Source organism: Dama dama, chromosome 5, assembly GCF_033118175.1.
Source record: "Dama dama isolate Ldn47 chromosome 5, ASM3311817v1, whole genome shotgun sequence".
NCBI classification, from domain to species: Eukaryota; Metazoa; Chordata; class Mammalia; order Artiodactyla; family Cervidae; genus Dama; species Dama dama.
Window position 1 is genome coordinate 91,026,094 of NC_083685.1, and position 20,456 is coordinate 91,046,549.

Here is a 20,456-nt window from a genome sequence, read left to right on the forward strand (position 1 = left end):
TCTGAGACACCAGAGGTGTGTGTCCAGGGCGTGGGCATATAACATATAGGGATCCTTTCTTCCTGGACTTCACGGGGGGAGATTCATTGGAAGGGTGGGGGTGACAGGGAGAGGAGGCGCAGGCCTCACATGGGTGCACCCCTGCACTGAGCATGCTCCCCCATACACGTGTGCCCCACGTGCACCCAGCCCCCATCCCTGCAGCAGCAAAAGGCCAGCGCTCTGTTAGTGGGGAGAGGGCGAGGGTGCCCAGGCCCAAGGGCCAGGGTAATAGTGACACAATTAAGGCAGGTTCCCCAGATTAGGGGAGGGTTCCCCATGGCCAGGAGTCCTGCTCAAAAGCAAGGGGGCTGGAGGGGAGTCCTTGGGCAGGGGTGTCGGAGTTGGCTCATTTTATCCCGGCGGTGCCAGAGCAGCAGTGACTTGTGGGTGGCAGGCTGCTTCCCTGGGGGAGACAAGTAATGCTCATGAGTCACACCACCCGAAATATATGCAAAGCTGCCTCCATCGCCTTTTGCTGCAGCCCAGATTGACAAGTTTGTTTGAGATTGCAATCCACAGGGTGTATTTATAATCGCACCTTAAAAAAAAAAAAAAAATCTTGCAGGCATCCCCTCCCCCCATAGCCAGCCGCTCATCTGGCGGGGTTTCTGAGCAAAGATACCTCACGGGGTGGGGTGGGGTGGTGGGGGGCACCACCTGCCGCCCCTTGCTGCACCCTCACCGAGCAGTCAGTCCGTGGGGTTGGTGGCCCCATCCCTGGTGATGGGAGGAGTGGCCTGGCCGCTCCTACCGGGCGCCCAGCCCACGAGCTGTGGCCGTCCGTTCACCCCTGATCGACCCCCAGCTATGGAATTTCATTTATTAAATGTCGAGGCGGCTGCTGGCAGCCCCATTGCTTGGCTGTCTTTGTTTCTCTGCTGTGTGGGCGCGTCTCAAGCACGTGGCAGCTGGAGCGCGCAGGCCGGGGGGTGGGGGGGGTGGGGTGGGGAAGCGACTTGGGTTTAGAGTCCAGGGCCGCTTGACGAAAAGAGAAACTCCAGCTGCCCAGAGGATGGGCCCCCCCAATCCAGGCTGAGCTCCCCGCCTCCGTGAGCTCCAAGCATTTTCAGAGGAAGAAGGATGAGTCACTCGGTTCCCCCGACTCCGCTAGCCCCACCTCCTGGTTGGCCCTGGGACTACCGGGGAGTGGCCGAAGCTCGCATCCACTCTCCAAACTTTGTTCCCGAAGCCCCCAGCCCCGCCACAGACGAGCTTCTGGGCTTGGGGCTTAGGGATAAAAGGGTTTCCGAATTTCCCTTTGGAGACTTCGTCACCTCAGGAAGCAAGACAGTTAAAGAAGAATCACAGCAAGATTGTAAAAACAATTTAATGAGGAAATGTACAGGCATTCTCTCGGCCACTCCTGGCCGTCCCTTCCCCGCTCCAACCCCCTCCCCAACTCCAGCTGCAGTCACGGCACTCTGCTGACCCCTCGTGGTGGAGGTGGGCTGCGGTTCCCGGCCGCGGGAGACGCGAACTGGCTCCTCCCAGCCTGGAGAAAGGGGCGAGGCGGTCCACTCCTCCTTCATCGTTCCGCGCCGGGGCCTGGCACCGCAGGGTGTGGAGGAGGAACGAGAGAAGACCACACAAAGAAACCTGAGCGAGGCACGGAGAGTTTGCAAGCTTTCGCTAGCACCTCCCACACAAACGCTTCTTGGATTGTTCTAAGTGGGGCTGGTATGGAATCCCTGATTCCTGTCTTGTTCCAAGGTGGGCTCCAGAAGGCGCAGTGCCTGGTCCCGCCACCTGGCCCAGTGGGCCTGGTGGGGAAAGGGATGCATCATTTCCAGGTCAGTCACCATCCTTAGCTAACCCCAAGAGGTAGCAGTAGAGTCACATTTTACAGGTGAGTGGTCTGAGAAAATTTAAGCAGTTTGCCTAAGGTCAGGCAGTTAGTAAGGAGGAATAGGAATTCAGGTTTCCTCGGACACCCCAGTCCCTCCCCGCCTCCAGGGGCTGGGCCAAGCCCCAGGTCCTTCTAGCTCCTGCAATAGGCTGCCCTGGAGGGCAATTCCACTTTTATCGAGACATCTGTAAGCACCCTTCTGGAAAGATCTCTCTGCCCTGGAGTTATTCAGGAAGGAGACAGTCTCTGGAACCAGTGCTTCCTCTCCAGAGGGGATCACACGGGGTGGAGGTGGGGAGCTGCCACCTGCTGCAGTCTCTGCGCAGCCCCACTTAGGTCCTCGCAGAAAGCAGCGTTTGGGGGGAGGGGTGTGTTCTCCCATCCTTAATAGACATCGTCTTTCTAATGTCAAATGCAGAAGATGGAGTTTAATTTTAAAAGAAGGCAGGGAAGACTCCTACGTAGTATTTCAGGTGCCAGATTTCTGGTTGCTCCAATGACCCTTGGCACTGCACACTAACGCCCCGCATTTTTCTCAGGACTCCTTCCACCAGTCACTCTTTTCTTGGAATCTGGATCCCGCTCACGTTCCACTGGGACCCAAACTCAAGCCTGAAGGCCACACCTTCTCGCGCCCCCTAATGCTTGAGGAAGGCCTGTAACCCCGTCCCTCCCCAGCAAAAGGCAAAATGCCAGGGGGTGGGGGTGCACCCCAGTCCACCAGACGTCAGGACACTGCCTCCGACCCGGCCGGGCCTGACTCCCTCCCCACTGTCTCAGTGGATCAGGGGGTCAGTGCGGGACCCCCTCCGGCCACTCACCACCCCCAGTTCCACGAGGCGGACTACAAGCCCCATGATGCCGCGGGGCCCAGTGATAACAAGCGCTGCCCAGGGCATCCGCGTCCCCCTCCTCTCTCCCCCGCATCCCCGCATCCCTAGCCGATCGCTCGGGCTGAGGGCCGGGCTATGCAGCTGCGGGGTGCCGGGTGCTGCGGGCGCGCGTCCCTGCGGCGGCGGCGTCCCTGGGGCCTGCGCCCCGAGCGCCCCCGCGCCCGCTGCGGCCGCCTGCTCCCTCCGCCGAGCGGCGTCTTTGTGCGCGGGGGTGTGGGAGGCAAGGCGCGAGTCCGCGCCGCGCCGCCGAGTGCCCGCGCCCTCCGCGGGCGGGTGGGGGCCTCTCCGCGCCGCCCGCCGCCGCCGCCTCGCGAGGACGCCCGCGGCCCGCGCCGCCCGCACCGCGCCACCCCCGCCCGCCGGCGCCGCTCGCACATGCCCGAGCCGCAGCCCTGCGAGCAGGCAGCGCCGGACCCCCGCCCCGCGGCCCCGGGCCCCGGCTCTGGCGCCGTCCCTCCTTCCGGGCCGGGCGCCGCGGCCCCGGTATGAGGAGCGGGCGATGATCCCCGCCAACGCCTCCGCCAGGAAGGGGCCCGAGGGCAAGTACCCGCTACACTACCTCGTGTGGCACAACCGCCACCGCGAGCTGGAGAAAGAGGTCCGCGCCGGCCAGGTAAGAGCGCCGTCGGGGCGTCGCGAGGACCCCACGGCCCGGCAAGCCCGCCCGGCTTGGGGAGGGGGCGCGGCGCGGGCTGTCCCGCCCCCCTGGCGAGTTTGCAGCGCTTCTTTGTTCGCCGGCGCCGCTTTTGTGCTGTTGACCTGGAGAGGGTGATGGGAGCGGCCCCCGCTCGCTCCCCTCCGGCCCGGCCAGGCGGTCCACACGTGCTCCGAACCCTCCCTGATTGGGGTAGGGGACGCCCTGCCCCTCCTCCGCCGGGGCAGTGAGGGCTGCGGGGAGGGGCTGCCGGCTCCATCTGAGCTCCGCGCGGTGGGAGAGTCCGCCCCACTCAGCCCGGCAGCGACACCCCCCGCGTGAGTGTGCGGAGGTGGCCTGCGTAGGCAGGGGGTCACAGGTCAAGGATCGGAGGCTAGGCCGGGACATTCCCAGGCGTGCCAGCCCCACCCAGCGCCCTCTGCCCTCTCCACGCGCGCTTATCTGTTTGCTCACACCGGGCTGAGCCCCTGCACCCCGCCGACCCCAGCGCCTGCTCAGGAATGGGGAGTGGAGTGAGAGAGCCTCTGGGGTGAAGCCCTGGAGGGCCTTGTCCAGGTGCTGAAAGGCGCTCTCCTGCCCTCTGATGCTGGGCCCAGCTTCTAGGTGCTGAGGAAGCCAGGGCCCCACTGGCCCCCGACACGATTTGAGGTTTTGTACACATAGCGGCTCCCTGGTTCTCTAGTCAGTGAGAATGGGTGGGTCAGCCAGCCTTGGCTGGGCGGTGGCCTCCAAGAATATACGATCAGGGATGGAGTCTCCTGGCCATTCTTCTGGACAGAGGCAGGCAGGCACAGGTCACAGGTAGTTCCCAACTCTGCCCTTGGGCCCAGGTCACAGGCAGGCTCTCCTGGCAGAAACGACTTGCCCTCCAGGGTGGGGAGGCAGGAGCCAGAGCTGGGCCCAGCCGACCCTGGTGTGTCTCCATTGAGGCCTGCAGACTTGGCCTGGATCTGTGATCCTGGGGCCATGGACTGGGAGTGTTTCCTCAGGCACTGCCCCCTTGGGGAATATGCCTTTTGAGGGCCACTTCCTGAGTCACAGGAAGTTCAGTTTGAGGAGCTGTCTGCTTCCCGAGGGAAGAGTGAGGTGGAGAGCAGGCCATCACCAGGCGAGCGAGGTCTTCCAGCCTGCCACCGGGCCCTCAGAGAGCACCACATCCAGCTGTACACGGCAGGCGCAGAACACGGTGGGGCGATCTGAGCCTTCACCTCTGGTTGGGGCGTCCGCTTCCATCATCCCTCCATTTCCACAAGGGTGCTTCAGGTGGCTCCTTGGATCGTGTCTCTGTTCATCCATCATAAAGGAGGCAGAATGGTGGCTCCTGGGGACAAAGATGAACAAACCAGGCATAGCCCACGCCCTCCAAGAGACCCTGTTCTGCTGATGCAAGTGTGAACGGGAAGTAGTGTGATGTGCAGGGTGCTAAATCAGTTCAGCCTCTTCTGGCTGGTCTCTGAGGGAGGTTACAGCTGGAGGGATTTAAGTATGACCTAAGAGGAACTTCCCAGTGGGATGGTTGATGATTGGCTGAAGAACTGTTAGGCAGAAGGCTAGTGGCTGAATGTCCGGAACACCTCAACTGTGCTCCCTTGCCCAAGAGGAGAGTGCTCTTTTCCTTGCAGATACTGGAGAGAGGCAGAATGCCCTAGAAGAAAAGGCCATTTCACCCAGGCCTTTTTGATTGACAGTCCTTGGGTCAGCAGCCCTCTTGCTGGGGTGGGGTTGGAGAGGGGCGTGCCAGAGGCTGCTGCAGGTAGGGCTGCTTTGGACCACTGACTGTGGCCCCTCAGACTGCTGCAGAAACCAGGGGCACCCCAACCCCACCCACTCATCCCCTACCCTGGTGAATTTGTGTCTTCCTGAAATGAACACTGCCTGCCCTGATCCCAGCCCGGGGGGGATACAGGGCACGGGTTGAGGATAAACCCTTCAACCACAGAGGAGCCAGATCAGTCCTCTCCTTTGCACCAGGGTGCCAAGAAGAGAATGCCAGTCAGTCCGGGTGGGAGAGCCCCCAGGTGGAGTTTCAACTCCAGGACTGACCTGGACGGAATCCTTGCATCCAGATGTGCACTGCTCAGTTCTCCGGGCCTCAGACTCCCCGGGAGAGCTAAGGATGCCCCCTCCCCAGGCATTTCCTACTGGTGAGGGGTCTGGGGGCAGCCACCTAACATCCTAATGAAACCCTGTCAACCCCAGGCGTCTCATCTGGGGGTCCCTGATCTCTGGTCCTCTTGGCACCCACTGTCACAGAAAACAGCCAGGCTTTCCTCAAACACACAGCAGCTGGGTTTCCCTGGTCTTCACTTGGCATAGCTGCCTCCTCTTCACTCCAAGAAAGCCCCGCAGAGGCCTTCCCGTGGGCAGGCTTGGCAGTGCTGGCCAAGGAGGAGGGGGATGGCATGGCAGCCTTCTGAGCAAGTTCACAGGGGCTAATGGCAGAGTGTGGTGGGGAGAGGGAGGTGCTAAGCGGAGGTTTTTTGAAGGGAAGTGTCCATGATCGCCCCTAGCCTATGCCCAGCAATACAACAGTTGTTGGGTGCCCTGCTTTCTGCCATGCACCTGCTCTGCCAGGTGGGGAGGGGGCAGGAGGTTGTAGGATAGTGGATGTGCCAGTTCCCCCTTAGCTGGCCTGAGGTCCAGACAGCTGGGCATGGCCTTGGTTCTGGAGCTACGAGTCCCTGGGGTTCCCTGGGGGTAGGTGGTGGAGGTTAGACAGGAATAGCGCCCTGTGGGAGGGCCAAGGAGAGCGAGGTTCTTCTCCAGCAGCAACCACTCTGGAGGGGACTGGATGATGGTCCTAGGGAAACATTTTCTATCTTCTGGCGGCCGCCTCCACCATAGTCCTCCCTCCTGATTTCCCCAGGTCATCTCTCTGACCTGACACCCCGGTGAGATGGGACCGTGGGGCCCCTGGATGCTCAGACAGAGGCTGTCCCACCCAAGGTACTTGTTGTGACCAGGAGCACCTGTGATTGCATCTCCTGGCAAAGTAGGCCATCCCCGGTATAGGCTGTCACCACAGCTGATGAGCTGGGAAGCTCGGGAGAGGGAGCCACAAACCCTTGAAACCAAAAATCAATGTGTCTGGGATGAGGGGGAGGGGCTGCGTGGGGCAGAATGGAGGGGGCAGGACAGAGGGAGGCTCAGCAGCTGCCACCCCCACGGGCCCAGCTCTACTGTCCCGGGGGAAAGCACCCTGCCTTGCTCCCTCTTGAGAGAGCTCAGGCCCTCCTGGTGGGAGAGCAGAGAAGTGGCCACACCAGACTCGGGCTGTCCTCCCTGGGGTGGGGGTGGAGCAGGGCAGGGAAAGGAGCCTCTCTGCTCCTCCAGCACCTGTGTTTATACATTTGGTGTGTTCCTGTAAGATTTCACCTAACAAAAGGACTTGCTAATGCTAAACAACTTTGAAAAATACTCTGCGAGTGCATGTGGGTTCAAGGCATATGCATGTGCAAATGTGCTGGCATCTATGTGTGTTAGACATGAGTAGAGGCCTGCAGGCTGGAGGGCAGCTGGACACATGCCCTTGTACACTCGGGTACACATGTACTGTGCCTCTGGATGCAGGAGCACGTGTGTGTATGTATGCAGACGGGGGCCTGAGTGGAAACAGGGAGACTCTATGCCCAGGGAGACCCAGCTCCTAAGCTCGAAAGTCCCCGCTTGTGCCTCCAGCTGAGGCTGGCTGGGGTGCAGAGCTTCTGTCCTCTTGGCAGGAAGGGCTGGGGGTTGGGTTTCACGGGAAACCTTTTCATTCCAGCAATTAAATAGCAGCAGGCTTTTGCTGGGGAAATTAATGAATTCTCCCACCTGGGCCCTCGGCAAGGTGCCGCTTCCACCGAGGGCTCAGCTTTGAATGGGTGCAGGGGATCTTCTTTGGAGCCTGGCTGATGGTACACAGGGCTCACAGTGGCCCTGGAAAACACCAGGGCCCTGGGGAGTGCTGCCAGGAGAGCTCCGGAGGAGCGGGGGTAGGGCGGGCACCCCTTCCTGGCCGGCACCAGCCTCTGCAGCCTGGAGTTGAGGCACCTGAGGGAGGGGGAGGCGGGCGGCATCTGGAGCCCTGGGGCTGGCCCTGCTGGCTCCCTGGGGCCTTGTTAGCAGCAGCAGCAGCAGCATCTGGGGCAGGGCCGATGGGAGGCATGATGGCTCAGCTGCGGCCCTGTGGGAAGCCCTCCTCTTGACACCCCGGTGACCCAGCCCGCTCAGGGTCTGTGGATGCCGCCTCGCTCCTATCCCAGGACTCAGGATCCCACCCAGGTCAGACCCTGAGGGGCCCAGTTCAACCTGTAAGAGGCAGAGAGTAAATAATGCTTTGCCCTTCTTTCTGGGGAGCTGGTGGACTCCCAGCTACCGCTCAGAGGGCACAGGGGCCGGGGACAGTTTGGGTTTGTTTTTTTTTTTTGAGGCTCCTTGTATATTTAAAGACAAAGAAATGCCAAAGGAAGGTTATACAAATTATATAAATTACTTAAAATGTTTTTATTTTTGACAAAGGAGTTCCGACTCATGTTTAAAATCCTATCTGTTGCTAGAAGGCAGCAGTCCTTCCTACCTCCCCCACCTCTCCATCTCACCCCCAGAGGCAACCACTTTGAACTCTTTAGGCTGTTCTGTTATTTGCCTCATATTATAAACAGTATACTTCTACAGCTATTTACTGGCTAATCAATTTTACATTTTACTGCCTTGCCCTCCTTCCCCATGTCCCTTAAAAATAGTCACCTAGGCATTTGCTTAATAAATATTTATGAAGCACCCGTTATGTGCCAGACACTGTCCAGAGCTGGGGATATAGCACCGAACAAAACAGATAGTTCCTTTATGGGGCTTACATACAGTCTAGGAGAGGGAGACAATGAAGAAATAAGTGGGCAATTTAATGCTGAAAGAGGACTGCAGCAGGAAAAGGGACAACAGAGAGACAAATAGCAACTGTCACTTGAGATGGGTTGTCAGGGCCGGGCTTTCTAAGGAGGTGACATTTGAGTGGTGACCTTAATGAAGTGAGGGAGGAAGCTTTGTGGCTACTAGGACCCAGAAGAAGATGGTTCCAGGGAAGGCCAACACGTCGGAGTGGAGCTTGGAGAGATGGGAGAGCATGTGAGTTCAAAAAGACATTCAGGATTCTATCCTCAACTGCATGGGAAGCCACGGAGAGGTTCTGAGCTAAAGGGCATCAGGACCTGAGGAATGATACTTTACAGGTACCTGTGACGGGCCCTATAGAGAGCAGACGTAAGGAACCGAGAGAGGAGTGGGAGGAATTAGGTGACAAACAGGTGGCTACGACCAGGAGGGTAGCCTGAAGGTGGTAACATCTCAAATGACTCTGGATCTATTTTGAAGGTAGAGCCTATAAGGTCAAATTTTACTGGTGGATTAGATATAGAAGGTGAGAAAAAAAGAGAGAAAGAGGGTCTTCCCTGGAAAGGGAGTGACCTGAGGTGCTGTTTACTGTGATGGGGGAACTGGGGCAGGTGAAGCCGTCCAGGGACAGCTGGGGTGAAGAAAGCAAGGGGAGGAAGCACAGGTCAGAAGGTCCCATTCTGTTTCATGGATTCAGTTTCCTTTTTGTATTTTTTCTGAGGGTGTAAATGACTGTCCCTGCCTCCAGTTTTCTGTTTCCTGCACTGACAGTTGTTTCCTCTGTGTTTTTAGCACCTATTTGCATGTTTTTTTATCTTTCTTTCATGTTGGGCAGCTTTCCTCAAGTGTCCCGTCACCCTTGGCTGCAGGGGCATAATTAAGGATGGACGTTTGGAGCTTATTAATACATGGGTGCTGCTCTAAGATGACTGGCCTGCTTATTGTTAGGATCCCCAAATGTCTGTACCCAGAGGTCTTTGGTGCCTCTAGTTTCTCCAAGACAGATTCCTCCACTTTGCTGCTCGGGCAGTGCAGTGTGCAGTCTGGCTGCCAGTGATCAGGACTTCGGCAGAGTAGGGACTGGACTTACACTGTTCATCAGTTTTCAGTCTCATGACCTCATCCTCAGACCAAGTTCAGTATAAGGCTCAATTTATTTGATGTTTATTTATTTGGCTGCGTCGGGTCTTAGTTGTGGCCCACGGGATCTTCAATCATTGATTAATAGATCCCTCACCGGGGATCAAACCCAGGGCTGCTGTACTGGGAATGCAGTGGAGTCTTAGCCACTGGACCATCAGGGGTGTGCCTCAGGCTCAATTTCTATAGAGGATAACCCCTCTGGCATCCTGTGGAGAGAAGTGGGGGGCATCTTCCAGCTTTACAAAATTGGGGAGGGAGCCAGGGGTCCTAAAGTTTAACTAGGCCCCCCAGTATTCAGTTCTGAGCCTTTCTCCCACCTCTGCTGTTCCCACTGCCTGTATGTTCTTCACCTTTCAAGGGTAATATGTGGGGAACTCTAGCTTACTAATAACTGGGGTTTCCCTCTGTGAATCGTTGGGTTCTAGTACCCTCTCTTCCCCTAAGTCAATTGTAATGCCCTGGCCACTTTCTTGTGGGTTTTAAATATTTTATTGGCATTATTAAAAAAAATTATTTATTTGGCTGTGTCAGATCTTAGTTGTGGCAGGTGGGATCTTCGCTGTATCACGCAGGATCTTTCATTGCAGGGTAGTTGCCTTGAGGCCTGTGGGATCTTAGTTCCCCGATCAGGGATCAAATCCAAGACCCCCGCATTGCCAGGCAGATTCTTAACTACTGAACAACCAGGGAAGCCCCACATTTACTGTTTGAGGCAATCTTCATTCCTTTGTGTAGATCTATGTTTTCTATCTGGTATCATTTTCCTTCTACTTGAATAACTTCATTCAATATTTCTTGCATGCCTTCTGGTGACAGATTCTCTTAGTTCCTGTTTGTCCACAAATATATGTATTTCCCCTTATTTTTGAAGTATATTTTTCACAAGATATCGAATTCTAGGTTGACAGTTCCCATCCCCACCCCCCACCAGCACTTTAAAAATTTCATTCTATTGTCTTCTAGCTTGCATGCTGCTGCTGCTAAGTCACTTCAGTCGTGTCCAACTTTGTGCAACCCCATAGATGGCAGCCCACCAGGCTCCGCCGTCCATGGGATTCTCCAGGCAAGAACACTGGAGTGGGTTGCCATTTCCTTCTCCAATGCATGAAAGTGAAAAGTGAAAGTGAAGTCGCTCAGTTGTGTCTGACTCTTTGCAACCCCATGGACTGCAGCCTACCAGGCTCCTCCGTCCATGGGATTTTCCAGGCAAGAGTACTGGAGTGGGTTGCCATTGCCTTCTCCATCTAGCTTGCATGGTTTCTGATTTAAAAAAAAGTAGAATTTTCTGTATTCATCCTTCCATACATAGTGTGTCTCATAAATGAGACACACTTAAATGCTTTTAAGATTTTCTTTTTATCACCAGTTTCTAGCATTTGATTATGATGGGCCTTGGTGTAGGCTTTTGGGTATTTATCTTCCTTGGGATTCATGAGTTCCTTGGTTCTGTGGATTTATTATTGTATTAATTTCTGCAACAAATTACCAGACAGGGTGGGTTAAAATAATAAATTTATTCTCTCATCATTTTGGAGGTTGGAAGTCTAAACTCAAGCAAGATACCTGCACTGCTCCCTCCAAAGGCTCTAAGGGAGAATCCTGCTTTGTGTCTTCCAGCTGCCCGTGGCTCTCCGAGTACCTTGGCTTGTGGTTGCGCCACTTTAGTCTCTGCCTCCTCTCACAAGGAACGTCTCTCTGCATCTTACAAAGACACATAAAACTGGATTTAGGGCCTTACTGGATAATTCAGGCTGATCTCATTTTGAGATCCTTAACTGTATCTGCAAAGACCCTTTTTCAAAATAAGGTCACATTCATAGCTTCTAGCAGTTAGTATGTAGATATGTAGATATATTTTTTGGGTTTTTTTTTGAGGCGGGGGGATGGCACCAGTATTCAGCTCACTACAGTAGGTTGTTTTGTTGTTTTTGGCTATTTCTTTAAATTGTCTTATTCTTCCACTTCCTTTCCGATCCTGTGGGATTCCAATTATACATATGTTAGAATGCCTTATAGTGTCTGACAAATTGCTGAGGCTGTTTGAATGTTTTTTCAGTACCTCTTTTCTCCTCTGTTCTTCAGTTTGTATAGTTCTGTGGCTGTATCTTTAAATTCACTTATTTTATTTTCATTCTGTAGTGTCTAATCTGCTATTAACTTTACCCAGTGAAAATTTCATTTCAGAACATTTTATCTCCCAATTTTTCCTTTGTGAATGTTGTTTTTCTTTAAAGTTTTGAGCATACTGAGCCATTCATCTTTATTATATCAGAATATGTTTCTATTAAATGATTTTTCTCCTGATTATGGGTCATATTTTCCTACTTCTGTGCATATCTAGTAATTTTTAACTGGATGTTGGACATTGTAAATGCTGTGATGTTAAGCATTGGGATTTTGCTGTCTTCATTTAAAGGAGTGTTAAGCTTTGTTCTGGCAGCCTAATTTAAGTTACTGGCAAATCAATTTGATCCTTTTGAGCTTATTTTTTATCTTTATTAAAATTAGGTTTGGGTGGGTCTTTAAGGACAGGCTGGGGTTGCAAAGAGTTGGACACAGCCTGGTATCTGAACAACAACTTCTAAGGTATAATCCTTCTTTCGAATACCTCTCTATTGAATACCCTGGGTAATCAACAAGGGCTCTCTACTCTAGCAGGTTGGAGCTTGAATGCTTCCCTGCTATGGCTGAACTCTGAGAATTTTTTTTATTTTGAGTCTATTGTTTCTTTTCTGCCTGGTTTTGTTCAGTTTCACTCTAAAAATGTGAAGTTTAGTATTTAGCAAAGACTCAAAGGAACCACATGCAGATTTCTGGAGCTCTTTAAAAACAAACAAACAAACAAAACAGCTTACTTTTTCCTGGAACTCTGCCCTGCAAGTTTTAACTACCTCAGTCTCCCTGCTACTATCTCCCAGTTCCTCAGCGGACTACCATGCTCTGCTGGGGATTCTCTCTGAATGGCTGTTTGGAATATTCCTCCAAGTGGAGACTTAGGCAATCATAGGTCCCACCTTGTTTGTCTGTCTTACTTTGGGGATCACAGTCCTGGACTAATTGTTGCCTAATGTCTGAAAACAATTATTTCAAGCAATAGTTTTCTCTGTTCTGGGTGGGATGGTGATTTCAGCTATTTATTCATGTCGGCATAGAAGCCTTTCCCTGGCATTTTAATCAAGTTTTGGGGCAGAGAAGAGCAGTTACACACATGTGGTCAGTTCACATGTTTAAAGAGAAGTCCTAGTCTCCTGAAGTATATCTAAATATTTATATTTAACAAACATGTTTTTATTACCCAACAAAAATCTCATGCAATATAACTGTGCTATTCACAAAACAACAGGATTTATTTTAAAAAATATTAGTGTCCCATAGGCACAGGACATGGATTTGAAAGTGTACCATGAACATATTCTTTTATTCCTGTTAATGTATCATTGCAGCTGTGCTAAAACCTCACGGTAATAATGTCAATGATCTAAACTGGTGGCCCTTCTTGAAGGTGTGGTCTTAGACCCCTAGGATAGGTCTCAGGTGCCCTTCCTGGCCAGTAGCCTCTCTAGACCACCCTTCAGCCCCAAGCTTACTCTTCACAGGCAGATCACTGGGCCTTGGAAGCGTGAACCCAGTCAGGGCACCTAGGTGAACTGGAAAGGAAGTTCCTCCCTTTCTCAGAGTTACTTCCTGGCCTGGCCTGCAAGCCCCTTTCCACTCTACCCCAGCTCATTGTGCCTGTCTCTTCCACTGCTTTCTGAGACAGACAAGGCAGGACAACTAGGTGATTGCTGCCTGCCTAGAGGTAGACAGCTCATCGCTGTATCTTCCTGAGGCCTTTCCACATTGCCTTGATTCCATCATTAATGGAATCTCGAGGCAGGCTTAGAAGGGCTACCTTATGAAGTGACCAGGGCAACCACTTCACCTCCTCCAGGTGGACATTGAGCAGCTGGATCCCCGTGGGCGGACTCCCCTGCACTTGGCCACCACCCTGGGGCACCTCGAGTGTGCCCGCGTGCTCCTGGCGCACGGCGCAGACGTAGGCAGGGAGAATCGCAGCGGCTGGACAGGTGGGCACCCCTGCTCGTTTCCACCCCACAGCCTGGGTCTCCCAGCACCATATCGTCACCTCTGGTTGGCTGCAGGGAGCCCTAGGCAGGGCCTGCCCTGTGACATTGCCTCCCTGCCCCCACCCCCAGTGCTTCAGGAAGCTGTGAGTACCCGGGACCTGGAGCTGGTGCAGCTGGTGCTACGGTACCGGGACTACCAGCGGGTGGTGAAGCGGCTGGCGGGCATCCCCGTACTCCTGGAGAAGCTGCGCCAGGTGAGGGCCAGCTCTTCGCCTCCCCACCCTGGCCCTCAGACCCTGTCTCCAGTGCGGGCTCAGCCACTCTCCTTTCATCCTCTAGGCCCAGGACTTCTATGTGGAGATGAAATGGGAGTTCACCAGTTGGGGTAAGCAGGGCTGCCGGGGCCTCTGGGGGCCGCCCCCCAGCCCAGGGCTTCTGCAGTGCTGCTCCCCTGCCTGCAGCCCTCTTCCCATCGCGCTCCCATGGCTCCCTTCCACCTTTTAGTTCTCAGCTCAATGCTGTCTCTTCCTGAGGCTCTTCCACACTGCCTCGATTCTGTTATTAATTCCTTCACTTTGTAATGACTGGCTCTTTTGTCTGTTTGTCACCTGTCATCCCTTGCTAGAAGGTAAGCTCCAAGACGGCAGGGGTCCTGTCTTGTTCAATGTTGTATCCCCAGTGCCTGGCACAGAGGAGGTGTTTAATAAATATTTGTTAGAAGACTGGATGAAAGATTGAGTGAATGAATTAAATGGTGAATACTAGGGACTTAGTGGTGGCTGACTCATGCCTGTCTCCGACTTTAGTTTGCTCGTATCTGAGTGACTGTGGTCTACATTTGTTGTGGGGGGAGTTGGGGGAGAGGTTGCTCTCCCACCAGTTCCCTTACCCATTCCCAGACACACCCCTGACCCCCATGTTCTGAGGTTTGGTGGGCCAGGCAAATTGAAGCCACTTCTGACCTTCTCATCCACTCAGTGCCCTTGGTGTCCAAGATCTGCCCCAGTGACACCTACAAAGTGTGGAAGAGTGGACAGAACCTTCGGGTAGACACCACACTCCTGGGCTTTGACCACATGACGTGGCAGCGAGGGAACCGCAGCTTCATCTTCAGGGGCCAAGGTCAGGCAGGTGGGAAGTAGGGCAGGGTGGGGAGGCTGGGGACACCCCCATGCGGCCCCTGACTCCCTGAGCTATTCTGTGGCTGGCAGACGCGAGTGCGGTGGTTATGGAGATTGACCACGACCGCCGGGTGGTGTACACGGAGACCCTGGCTCTGGCCGGGCAGGACCGTGAGCTGTTGCTGGCTGCTGCCCAGCCCACGGAGGAGCAGGTGCTGAGCCGGCTCACTGCACCTGTTGTCACTACGCAACTGGACACCAAGAACATCTCCTTTGAGAGGTAAGTGGGCATGGCCTTGGAAGCCTGGAGCCAGCCTGGTGGGTGCGCCCTCACCTAGACCACTCTGCTTCCCCAGGAACAAGACAGGCATCCTGGGCTGGCGCAGTGAGAAGACCGAGATGGTGAATGGGTATGAAGCCAAGGTGAGGTCACAGCTCCCAGGTGCCAGACCCACCACACTCTTGCCTACAGTGAGCGGGACAGGGGCTTCCTGACCAGTTTCTAAGCCTTGGAGGTACAGAGACAATACAGTCTGGAGGGAAGAGCCTGAGACTAACAGGCAACTGATGAGAACAGCTGGAGTTTATTGGTCCACCTAATACTACGTTCAGGCTTCCCTGGCGGCTCAGGGTAAAGAATCTGCCTGCCAATACAGGGGATGCAGGTTTGATCCCTGGGTCGGGAAGATCCCCTGGAGAAGGAAATGGCAACCCACTCTAGTATTCTTGCTTGGGAAATCCCACAGAGAAGCCTAGTGGGCTACAGTCCATGGAGTTGCAAAAGTTGGACATGATGTAGCAACTAAAACAAAATTATTACATTCGTGTGCAGTGCTCTGTTCTGACATTTTAAATGTATGTGCATGTATGTATATCTACTGTACACATGTAAACAAGTCTGTGTACATATGTGTGTATATCTCACACACTCTCATTTAATCCTCACAACAACCCTTTAAGGTAGGTGCTTTTATTATTCCCATTTTACAGATGGTTTACAAAAGGTTAATTTTAATCAACCTTTCTATGGTTTCCCATTTAATCTTCACAACAACTCTATGAAGTAGGGTATTGGCCCATTTTATAAAGAGGAAGCAGAAGCTTAAAATGATTAAGTAACTGGCACAAGGTCACCCAGATCTGCTGGCTGACTCCAAAGCCAGGCCTTCACTCCTGAGCAGACTGTTGAGGGAAGTCCCCCACAGTCACTAATGGGACCCTCATATCACCCACGTGGGGTCACATGGTGAAGAGGCTAACCGATGCAAGGTTCTGTGTTGTTGCTGTTTCCTCCTGGAGGCCTTCCCTGGTTCACAGGCTAGGTTATGGTCTCTGCTATTTATTCCCACAGTCCTATGCTTCTCCATCTAGAGGACATGTCACACTGGGTTATTACCATCCACTGTCTTCTTGTCTTTTCAAAAAGACTGTGAGCCTCAAGAGCGCAGGGATGATGTCTGGCCATGCTTGTTCATCACTGTATCCCTGATGTCTGCCTCAGTGTCTGGCCTAGAAATGGTCCTCACGAAATGTCTGTTGAATGAATAGGAAAATGAATGAATAACTTCATATAATTACTTACCCAAAGGCCTGGAGACTGGAACAAATGGTACCTCCCTCCCCTGATCATTCCTTAAAGGAAATGTTTGTGATGCTTGGGGGCAGAGGCAGGGACAGAGGTACCAAAGCTGTTAGCGGGTTCTTTCCTCATCTGTCCCCAGGTATATGGGGCATCCAATGTGGAGCTCATCACCCGGACACGGACAGAGCATCTTTCAGAACAGCACAAGGGCAAGGTCAAAGGTAATCAGGCAGAGGTGGGTGGGGGATGGGGAAGAGGGGTGTGGGGAGGAACCAGCTCCCACATGAGCCCCTCTAATCAGTATTTCCTCTGACATGCTAGCAAGAGTCTGGATAGCTTACTTAGGCAGATAGGCTTCAATTCAAATGCCAAATCCTAGTGATTGTTAGTGGCTGCCTAGAGTGCTGATAAAGATTCTAAGGCAACATTTGGGCTCCATGGGAAGGGATGCTATAATTGATTACTAATATCTGCACTGGATTTGTGTGGGGGGGGTGTCACATATGCTGTCTGTCAGCCACTCCAGTCTAGTAAGACATACCGGAGGCAGAAAGACATGGGCCCTGCCACTGATTCTCTGTGCCCACTGATACTACACCTGACTCTGGGCACCAGTTAGTCTGTTTAAAGTGGGCAAATGTAATTCCCACCTCACAAGAGAACAAAATGAAGTTACAATGGAAGCCCCCAAAGAAAAACACATACACATGCATACCCCCAAACTGCTCACCAAAGGCAGTTATTTTTTGTCCAGTGTCACCAACCTGGAGAGACGTTTTGGGAAGTCTCTCCTGAGTCCCAGGCCTACTTTTATTCCAGCTGTGCTTATGGTGGTCCTGCCGCTGCCCCCTTGGAGTCCTCAGTCACCTTTAGGCGAAGGTGCCTGGGTGTGTGGTGTGGATGAGCCACCCTCCCTGCCCACCAGGGACCAGCCTCCTCCCTGGGTCTTGGGTGCTGTCCCTTCTGAGGGGCTGCAGTGTCCTCTGAGATGCCGTGTTTCTCGTAGGCTGTAAGACACCTCTGCAGTCCTTCCTGGGAATTGCTGAGCAGCATGGGGGCCCCCAAAACGGGGTGAGTGTGTGCCAGGGGTACCTCTGTGTGGAAGGGCACGGATGGGGATCAGGAGGAGGCATCCTGTGTGGATCTGCTTTCTTTCCACAATGCCCAAGGCCCTGTCGGCTCCACAGTGGTGGGGAGTGGGGCAAGGGAGACAGATTTGGGGCTTGTAATACCAGGTGGCTGGCCTGGCCTCGGGGACTGAGAAGAGCTCATGAGCTCCTCCCTGTTTGGTACAGACCCTGATCACTCAGACCCTGAGCCAAGCCAATCCCACTGCCATCACCGCAGAAGAGTACTTCAACCCCAACTTTGAGCTTGGAAACCGCGACATGGGTCGCCCCATGGAACTGACCACCAAAACACAGAAGTGAGGGCCCCTGCTGGGTCTGGGCAGGGCTGGAGGAGGGGTCAGGGCTTCTACAATGGCCCTCACCCTTTGGGGTCTGCCGGGGGGGCAGGTTCAAGGCCAAGCTGTGGCTGTGTGAGGAGCATCCCCTGTCCCTGTGTGAGCAGGTGGCCCCCATCATTGACCTCATGGCCGTCAGCAACGCACTTTTCGCCAAGCTCCGGGATTTCATCACCCTGCGCCTGCCTCCGGGATTCCCCGTCAAGATTGGTGAGGCCTCTACCCCCGTTCCTCTTGAGCTGCTCTGGGGAGAGTGGGGCTTCTCAGGAGGTTAAGCGGGGGTACCCATGGTGGGAGGGAGTGGGTGGTGGTGGCGCCTGATGAGTTTGCTCATCCTCAGAAATTCCGATTTTCCACATCCTCAACGCCCGCATCACCTTTGGGAACCTCAATGGCTGTGACGAGCCGGTGCCGTTGGTGCGAGGCAGCCCTAGCAGCGAGACCCCTTCCCCAGGCAGCGACTCCTCCAGCGTCAGCAGCTCCAGTTCCACCAGTGAGACCCCGAGCCCGCCCTCACTACCCCCACTCCCCCGGCCCCCACCGAGAGCTTCCCCAGGGAGCGGGCGGGAGGGGGCGGTCTGGTCCACTCTGACCCCCTCCCCGCCTCCGTGGCCTGGTGCCCCCAGCCTCATGCCGTGGCTGCGAGATCTCCCCCGCGTTGTTCGAGGCCCCGCGCGGCTACAGCGTGCTGGGCGGCCAGCGCGAGGCCACCACCCGCGACGACGACGACGACCTGCTACAGTTCGCCATCCAGCAGAGCCTGCTCGAGGCGGGCAGTGAGTATGACCAGGTGCGTCCCGGAGGCCGCGCGGGGGGTTCCCTACCGGAAACACGGCGCCCCACCACTAAAGGGCTCACACCCCGCCCCGCAGGTCACCATCTGGGAGGCGCTCACCAACAGCAAACCGGGCACTCACCCCATGTCCTACGAGGGCCGTCGGCAGGACAGGTCGGTGCCCGCCGTCCTGAGAGGCTTTCGAAGCGTCTATGCCCCCACCCCCGCCCGCACACACATAGAGAACACACACGTGTTCTCACACATAGAAAACACGACCGGGACCCTCTCCACAGCGCGTCCGGCCACTGCCGGCTGGGCAGCCCCCCTTGGCCCGGAAAAACCGCGGTGCCCTCTTCGGGGACCCTGCTGGCGTCAAGGTGGCGTCCTTTCCCAACCCAAAGGCGGCCTGAGAGCTTTCACAGATCCTCACCAGAGAGGCGGGGCTGGGATCCACTCCCACCGGGTGGGAGGGAGCCAGGGAGGTGACGCGAGACCCTTTGACCGCACTGGTGGGGTGGCGAGGCCCGCGGTGTCCGAGGGCCTCCACGCTGCCTCCCGCCCCGCTTCTGGGAGATGGGCCCTAGACGTCTCTTTACCTGTCCCGCAGGAGCGCTCCGCCCACGCCGCAGCGCCAGCCCGTACCTCGCGCGGCCCTGGCGTCCGTCCCCAGCCCTCGGCCCAGCCCGCGCCCAGGCCCGGGCGGCCACGTGTTCCGGAGCTACGACGAGCAGCTGCGGCTTGCCATGGAGCTGTCCGCGCAGGAGCAGGAGGAGCGGCGGCGGCGCGCGCGCCAGGAGGAGGAGGAGCTGGAGCGCATCCTGCGGCTCTCCCTGACCGAGCAGTAGCGCCCTCTGCCGGGCGCCCAGGCCACGCCCCGCGGAACCCGCCCCGGAGTGAGGACCGCCCCGCCCGCGCGCTCGCCGAGGCGCGTCTGGAGACCGGAGGGGTCGCCTGGCGGGCGCAGCGGCGCACCCGTCCACTGACGGGGAGGGGTTCGGCCCGGCCGCGGAGTACCTTTCCGGGCCAGGGCCCTGGAGGCAGCTGGCACGGCCCGGTTCCCTTGCTTTGCTGTATCCTGACCCCCCGCCCACCCGTCTCCCCTGGGCTCGGACCGGTCCACGGGTGGAACCAGGCGGTCCTGAGGGGGAGATGGTCCTGAGAGGAGCAGGGTCCCCATCCTCTGCTCCTTCTGGCCGGTCCTCCTTTCTGCTCACTGACCCCACTCCAGGACACTGCCCGTGAAGCCTTTGCATCTCCGCTCTTCCCCCCGGGGGGGTGCAGCTGAGCTCCCCACGTGCTGTGTTGCCGCTTTGGCCCAGACACAAACCAGCACGTCCAGGGCCCAGCCCCTCCCCCACCCCCCGCATTTCAGCGTCAAGTGCACTTAGCGGGGTGCCAGGCTCCCCCAGCCCCCACACCCCTCCCGGGTCTCAGGGTGGTCCTAGATTCTCTTGGGGGCGGCCAGAGGTTGGAGTCCCCATCGCCAAGGCACGTTTTTGTGATCAGGGAGGAGGCTAGGTCTGGGCAAGGCCTGGCTCCCTCATGGTGTCTTGGCGAATGAGGGGCATAGTGGGTGCGGCGCAAACACAAGACAGGGGTCGCCCAGGGCCGTGGCACCACTACCCACCCCTTCCCACCAGCTGCTGCTAGCCCTCTGTGGTTGTGCATCCCACTTTCCCCACCCAGGGGCTGACTCTAAAACCCTTCATCCAATGGTGCTAACCCCCGGCTCCCCCCTGCCCCACCCCACCCACCCACCCACCCACCCAGAGAAGCACAGACCCCGCCAGGGGCAGGGGCCCACCGCACACCCTTGTCTGGGTTCGTTCTCTCGGACTGGCCTTCCTGGCTCAGCCAGTGCGGCTCAGAAGGGACACAAAAGGGATGGAAGAAAAAGAACAAAGAGAAGCTGTTCCTCTCAACCCCTTCCCTGATGCCAGGGGCACCAGACTGATTCTGAGGCACAAATAAAAAGAGGCTTCAAACCTGAGG

At 55.7% G+C, this 20,456-nt stretch overlaps 1 protein-coding gene across 2 annotated transcripts; it reads left to right on the forward strand.

The window, feature by feature from the left end:
• The first annotated feature begins 1,651 nt into the window (after positions 1-1,651).
• ANKRD13B (ankyrin repeat domain 13B) lies at positions 1,652-20,454 on the forward strand. Of its 2 annotated transcripts, none has more exons than XM_061142980.1 (15): positions 1,652-1,832; positions 13,383-13,518; positions 13,648-13,772; positions 13,858-13,903; positions 14,497-14,640; positions 14,730-14,919; positions 14,996-15,062; positions 16,361-16,442; positions 17,228-17,292; positions 17,517-17,647; positions 17,739-17,896; positions 18,027-18,179; positions 18,313-18,476; positions 18,559-18,635; positions 19,072-20,454. In XM_061142980.1, exons 1-15 carry the CDS (start codon positions 1,722-1,724, stop codon positions 19,307-19,309), a joined length of 1,887 nt encoding a protein of 628 aa, XP_060998963.1. In that variant the 5' UTR covers positions 1,652-1,721; the 3' UTR covers positions 19,310-20,454. The 2 variants fall into 2 exon arrangements, with proteins under 2 accessions (XP_060998963.1, XP_060998962.1); XM_061142979.1 differs by lacking the exon at positions 1,652-1,832 and adding an exon at positions 3,202-3,394.
• Positions 20,455-20,456: the final 2 nt, after the last annotated feature.

What these genes read in the sequence shown, in the direction of transcription:
- ANKRD13B (XM_061142979.1), top strand. Translation starts at nt 3,281, where the DNA reads ATGATCCCCGCCAACGCCTCCGCCAGGAAGGGGCCCGAGGGCAAGTAC. An exon ending in TGAATGGGTATGAAGCCAAG is followed by an intron (nt 15,063 to 16,360) that starts GTGAGGTCACAG and finishes ATCTGTCCCCAG; the next exon opens with GTATATGGGGCATCCAATGT. An exon ending in CGGGCAGTGAGTATGACCAG is followed by an intron (nt 18,477 to 18,558) that starts GTGCGTCCCGGA and finishes CCCGCCCCGCAG; the next exon opens with GTCACCATCTGGGAGGCGCT.